The sequence below is a fragment of the Bos taurus genome, chromosome 7 (assembly GCF_002263795.3).
Source record: "Bos taurus isolate L1 Dominette 01449 registration number 42190680 breed Hereford chromosome 7, ARS-UCD2.0, whole genome shotgun sequence".
In the NCBI taxonomy this organism is placed as follows: Eukaryota; Metazoa; Chordata; class Mammalia; order Artiodactyla; family Bovidae; genus Bos; species Bos taurus.
The window spans coordinates 22,212,689-22,218,688 of record NC_037334.1 but is presented as its reverse complement, the minus strand read 5'-3'; the positions used below and the strand labels follow the sequence as shown (position 1 = coordinate 22,218,688).

The 6,000-nt window shown below is 46.8% G+C and overlaps 1 protein-coding gene across 8 annotated transcripts in view; it reads right to left on the bottom strand.

The window, feature by feature from the left end:
* Positions 1–601: 601 nt before the first annotated feature.
* P4HA2 (prolyl 4-hydroxylase subunit alpha 2) overlaps positions 602–6,000 on the bottom strand; it is a 71,002-nt gene continuing 65,603 nt past the window's right edge. For 4 of the 8 annotated variants that reach the window (XM_059888011.1, NM_001159409.1, XM_005209036.5 and 1 more), the window contains 4 exons: positions 5,794–5,859; positions 4,010–4,078; positions 3,530–3,626; positions 602–1,063 (listed from right to left, as the gene is read on the bottom strand). In XM_059888011.1, coding sequence (XP_059743994.1) covers positions 993–1,063; positions 3,530–3,626; positions 4,010–4,078; positions 5,794–5,859 — 303 coding nt within the window. In that variant the 3' untranslated portion in view covers positions 602–992. Of the gene's footprint in view, positions 1,064–3,529; positions 3,627–4,009; positions 4,079–5,793; positions 5,860–5,908; positions 5,969–6,000 lie in introns of all 8 variants that reach the window. The other 4 variants (XM_024993983.2, NM_001034293.2, XM_024993984.2 and 1 more) reach the window with 2 other exon arrangements.

Sequence of the window (6,000 nt, the reverse complement as noted above, 5' to 3'; positions counted from 1 at the left end):
AAACACCCCCTAAAATATACTCTTGTTTCCACTACAAAAAAGTTCAAAATCAAGGACAACAAAATAACTACTATTTATTTAGGGATATAGACCTGGATAGTAAAACTACAAAGAAGGAAAGGCATGACTACCACAGATCACTTGACAGTGGTTACCACCGAGGTACTGGGGGCAGGTCAGAGATGTGATCAGAGGGGCTCACAGGGGCCCCTGAGGTACAAGTCTGAAAATAATCTCTTCTCTAATCCAGGTGATGGTGACATGGGCCTTCATGCTCTCCATCATAGTCTTTAAACCGTACATCTATGTATCACAACCAACTCTATGTGTATGTCTCAAAATTTTAAAGTAAGAAATTTCAAATTATAACAGCATCACAACCATGGATATACATGGTCTCTATGTTCTCTGAGATGCAAGGAGACTGTCTCTCTCACTTTCCAGAAAGAACACTGAAGCTTAGAGGAAAAATAAGTGTTGAAACCTGGTCTGGAACATCAGGGTTTGCCTCTCAAGTATTCATTATCCAGATTCATTATCCAAATGGTGAACTTGGTAAAAGCTCCCCATCTTAAAAAAAAAAATACTTCAAATACGGCTCTTTAAGGCTTCTGGCAGGGACGTTTTATTTTGGTTAAAGCCACATTAATAGAAATTCCATAAAAACAAGCATGTAAACAAGGAATCAGAACTTTGGTTCACTGAAACATCTCACACCTAAAGCATCTGAGGTACAAAAGCACCTTGCTAGGTGCAGACCACCTGACTCTGCTCCAACCCTACCCGAGCGTCCAGAGATAGCACGGGCTGGTCAGAGAGGCTGGGGCCCAGGTCGTCCAGGACCTTCCCTAGTCCACTCTCTACTCCACACAAAACATTTATGCCTCCAGAGACCCGCCTGATGGGACTGGAACATAGACAGGAGTCTGTCACATTGAACTTGAAGACAACACGGACTGTGGGGCCAGGAAGGCGAAGGGCAGAAAATGATGTCAGTCAACTTCTGTCGATCCACACGGCCTCAAGAATTCCTGTCCTCGTTCATGGAACCACTTATTGGAGACTGTGAACAAACAGAAAGTATGTTACATTCCTGTTGGTTAATTTAGCAGCCAAAATTAATGATTCCTTCATGATGACTCCTACACTAGGCCTGGGAATCAGACATGAGTAAGACTTGGTTTCAGTCATCAAGTTACTTATGAGCTGGTAAGGAAAACAGATAATTGTACAAAAGTCTGTCAGTGACACGATATATGTGCGTAGGTTGCCACAGAAACAGAGCTAAAGAGCGTTTAACCATGTGGGGGAAGAGGAAACCCTAAGGCTGGGACAGAAAGCTGAACAGGAGTTATCCAGGGAAGGAAATGGACAGAGCAGGTGGTTCCTATACCAAAGGGGGTCTGGGAAGTGGGAACAGGATAAGAAAGAGAGCAAGGCACAATCCACGCTGGTGTGTGTGTCAGGGACCCCAACAAGCTTGGCACTGCTGGAATGCGGTGGGTGGGCAGTGAGATGCAAGAGACAAGGAAGCCTGTCAGGACCGTGGCAGGCCTCAGTCGACCTCTGGGAGCCTGTCAGGACCGTGGCAGGCCTGGAAGCGACCTCAGGGAGCCTGTCAGGACCATGGAAGGCCTCAGTCAACCTCAGGGAGCCTGTCAGGACCATGGCAGGCCTCAGTCAACCTCAAGGGCTCTAGGCAGCAGATCTATCCTGTGTGTTGTGGGCAGCGGGGAAGCAGAGCCGGTGCTAGCACAACCACCTGAAGTTGTGTCTTAAACGCTCACAAACCACGCTTTTCATTTCATAGACTCATAATGAATTGAGAAAATTGCTTTTAATGTGCGAATGAGGTCATTGCACTTTTAAAATACACTTTGTGATAATTAAATAATACATGTACTTAGCTGAAAAAATCAAATTGTTCTACAAGGCTTATAATGATAAATAGCAATCTCCTACCCATCCCTTCCCACCACCAATCCCCACTACCACTGAACATTTAACTCCTTTGTGTCTTCTGATATTTATACTCATTTTTCTAAATAACATACTTACAATGTTATTTCTTGACTTTCAACTTTAGATCTTATATGTTGATAGTCTACCACAGAAGATGGGAGCTTTGGAATTTTTTACACCACTCTTAAAATACATATTTCCCCTTCCTATCTCCCAATATAGTTATATCACAAGTTCTAGTTAAATTAATATTCAGTATTTACACTATTATGTCATGTAAATATTACTCACACTTGAGTTACCTAATAGATTGTGCAGCTGACCCTTGAACAACACATTTGAACTGGGCAAGTCCAGTTATATACATGGGTTTTTTTAAAGATTTATCACTTTATTGTTAAAATTAAATATATCTTTTGCTGCACTGGGTCTTCACTGCTGTGCGTGGGCTTTCTCTAGCGGTGGCAAGGCAGGTGCTAGTCTCTAGTTGTGGTGTGTGGGTTTCTCACTGCAGGGGCTTCTCTTGTTGAGGAGCACAGACTCTAGGTACATGGGCTTTAGGAGCTGTAGCATGTGGAATCATCCTGGACCAGGGATCAAACCTGTGTCCCCTGCATGGCAGCCAGACTCTGAACCACTGGACCACCAGGGAAGTCCTAGTTTTTTCATAGTAAATACTACAGTACTACATGATCCACAATTGTATGAATTTGTAAAGGTAGACCCGTGGATATGGAGGAACCGCATATATAGAGAGCTAACTATAAATTACACATGGATTTTCAACTGTGTAGAGGGTCAGCACCCCTACCTAACCTTGCTTTATTCAAGGGTCAACTGTATTTTCTTTCTGGTACAACTTTTTTCCTTTTTCTTATTTTCTTTCTCATTTGCTTAATTTTCTGTGAATCTATCACTATTTATCCCCATAACTCTCCAAGAGGTCTATAAATTCATCTCTTTGTGATCACTTCCTGTCACATCCTGCTTCAAGCCTCTCCATGACTCACCACAGCTGCTTCCAAAACAAAGCTCAACTTTCAGCCTCCACAGTTTGATTTCAGCCTCAAGCCTCATCTCTCAGTCTCTGTGCCACAAGCCTCCCCTTGTGCAAGAGACAAAGGCAGCTGGTCCCCACACTATGATGTTGGTTTTAACCTGAGCCTTGTTCCACGTGGGCTTTGCTTGCCTGAGACACCTTTTCCTCTTTTTGTTTCCACTTCTCCCCACTGTGACCTCAGAACCCTTGCCAGAGCCCACTCTTCTGGGGGCCATCCTGGACCTAGGATGCCTGTATAGCTATTCTTCCTTTGGGCTTCCTCAGCTCTCTAGGCACCTCTGAAAGTGTTCCCAACCAAATGTCTTAGCATATAACCAGCTGAGTGGACAGCTAACATGGCTGCGCGGGACTACTGGTTATCAAGGAAAAACAAACACAAAACCCCAAAATCTCCAAAAGGGAGAAGGTTTTGACTCTGTGAAAATTCAGCAGCAAGTATCTCTCAGTTCAGAGTCTCAGGCTGACCACCAGAGCCCAGAGGCTACCACCACAACTTAAGCCACTCACCCCACTTGCAGCCCACAAGCACAGGGCAGGCAGCATGTCTTGTTCGATAGTCACCTTCCCCACTCCGTAGGAGGTTGTACCAGAATACAGCTGTGCCCTGGAAAGAGAGAGCCTGTCATACCCTTAGATACTGGGCTCAAGGATCTGATGCTGAGTACCACAGAGCCCCCTCTGAGCAGAAACACTCTCTCTCTCCTGTGTTCAGGGGCACAGGACTCTGGGACTCCAGCGTAGAGAAGTTCCCCAAAAAGCTCCTACCCTTCATGGTGGGGTAGATACTGAGAATCCCACCTGGCCCTCAAGGAATTTCCCTCTCCATTCCATCTCCCAAGGTGAAAGCCTAGACCACAGATCAGGGTTCAGGAAAGGGCTAAGCTCCCTCAAAGTGATAGTCAAGCAAGCCAGGGAACTGGACTAGGAGACAGGAATGAGGTCTGGGCCCTGCACTTCAACTTTTGACCCCCAAGAACCAGAACTTACCTTCTTAGGCCAAATTGCAGCCCCCAGATCAGGAAAGACGGTGGCACCACCAGCTTCTACATCACTCATCTGGGAATACAAGACACAGAGCTTGGCCCTTCTACTCAATACTCTCAGAGCAACTGAGCCACAAAGGACGTGATGAAGTATGTGGATTGTCCTTCTCTGAGCACCAGTAGCTCCACCACCAGCCCTCTGGCCAGAAAGGCTCTTCCCACACCCTGCCCTTCCCTAAACCCTGCTTAATCTGAGTGGTTCATTAGGACAGTCCACGCCATGGAGAGAGGTAGGCCTAAGGAGACCCATACCCTGGCTGTCCTCGAATGGGGAAAATCTGAGTCTGTGCTGGGAAAATGCCTGGCTGACCCCCACGCCCCTTATCCTCGTCCAAGCTGGCCCTCGCCTAACCTGGTGTGCCTTGTGAGCAGCCCTGTGGCTTCTATTACCATTGGTGGCCCCAACTCTGCACTGTTTTTCTGGCTTGGGTAACCTGCAGCTCTAGTCAGACTCTCACCTTCCCACAACAGCCACCCTCCCAGGGCCAGCTAGGGTACTCTGTCTCCAAAGGGCCTGCATCTCCCGCAGTAAAACCTCAAACTAAATGGAACACAATTTCCATAGCAGCAAGGCTGCACTCATGCCCACAGAGCTCAGCTCATGCCCAAAGCACCACCTCTTTCTCATCTGGCTCTCTTACTTCAAGTTTTTTGCCTGTAAGGTAATAAAACGTGGAGCTAAAATATTTCCACAGGACACATACCAGACAGACTGAAGGGCACCCAACAGATGAATGGTAAATGTGGAAAATGACAACCCCTGATGGCTTCCCACCAGAGCGAGGATCAAATCCAGGCTCTTTTCTAAAACCTGAAGGCCCTGGCAGTCTCACCAGCCTCTCCCTTTGGCCACCCCAGATTAACACACTATCTCTGAGACACACCACCCTTTTTTCTCTTTTTCCAACATCCCAAGTTCCTTCCCTTTTCCAGGCCTCCACACATTCTCCTCTCTACCAGAAATCATGTTCTACCAACAAATTTCCACTCAACCTTTAAGACTCAACTGACATGTTACTTCTCAAGGGAGGCTTTCTCAGAACCTCCACTCTGCATTACTTCTTCAAAGCATTTACCACTATGGTAACCAAACAATGACCTCTCCTATGTCTAAAGTCTTTCATATTAGACCATAAGCCCATGAGAAACCACACATGCCCTGCTCACCAGCACATTCACAGCAGTCCCCAGCACATAATAACCACACAATGAAACTTAAACAAGACACCAAAGGGGAAAATGGACACAGGCTTCTGTCTTTAAGTTACTTCTATGCCTCTTTAGGGCTACCTCTTTCAGCCAAGGGGAGAGGAACCTATTCCTCATGTGAGAGGTAAACCTAACCCTGGCTGGAGTACAGGCAGCAGGTGGGAGGCAGGCAGGCCACTGAGCTTCGGGGAAATGAAGGCCGGTTCATCTAAGAGCACTTCCGGGCCACCTCCTCACTCTGACGCTAAGCAGAGACCTCTCCAGGACACCCATCCCCTAAGTCCAGACTAGCACTGGGCCCATCAAAAAGGAGCCAGGGATGTAAATCACAGGAGCTGGGAGAAAAATACAAATGGAAACACGGGGCAACACTCTACTCCAGCGAAGAAGGGTGCTGAGGGCCAGGAGGACCCAGCCATTGAGCAACAGCCGGTGGTACTGGCTCTGATGGGAACATATTTGAGAGCACTCTGGACCCAGGCTCCCCTTAAGCCCACACACTGCAGGCGTCATACTTACGTAGTTTAAGAACGTGGCCACACGATTCCCCGTCCCTAAACGCTTGAAAGCATCTTGCTCATCTTTCTATAAAATTAAGTGAAAGCACACAGGTGGGCCTGTACCCAATACTTACATAGTTAAGAAACGTCGCTAACCTATTCCCCTCCGTTTTGAGGCCGCTGTCAAAAGGTCGCTGCAATAGACAACAACTTTCACCCAAGTTTG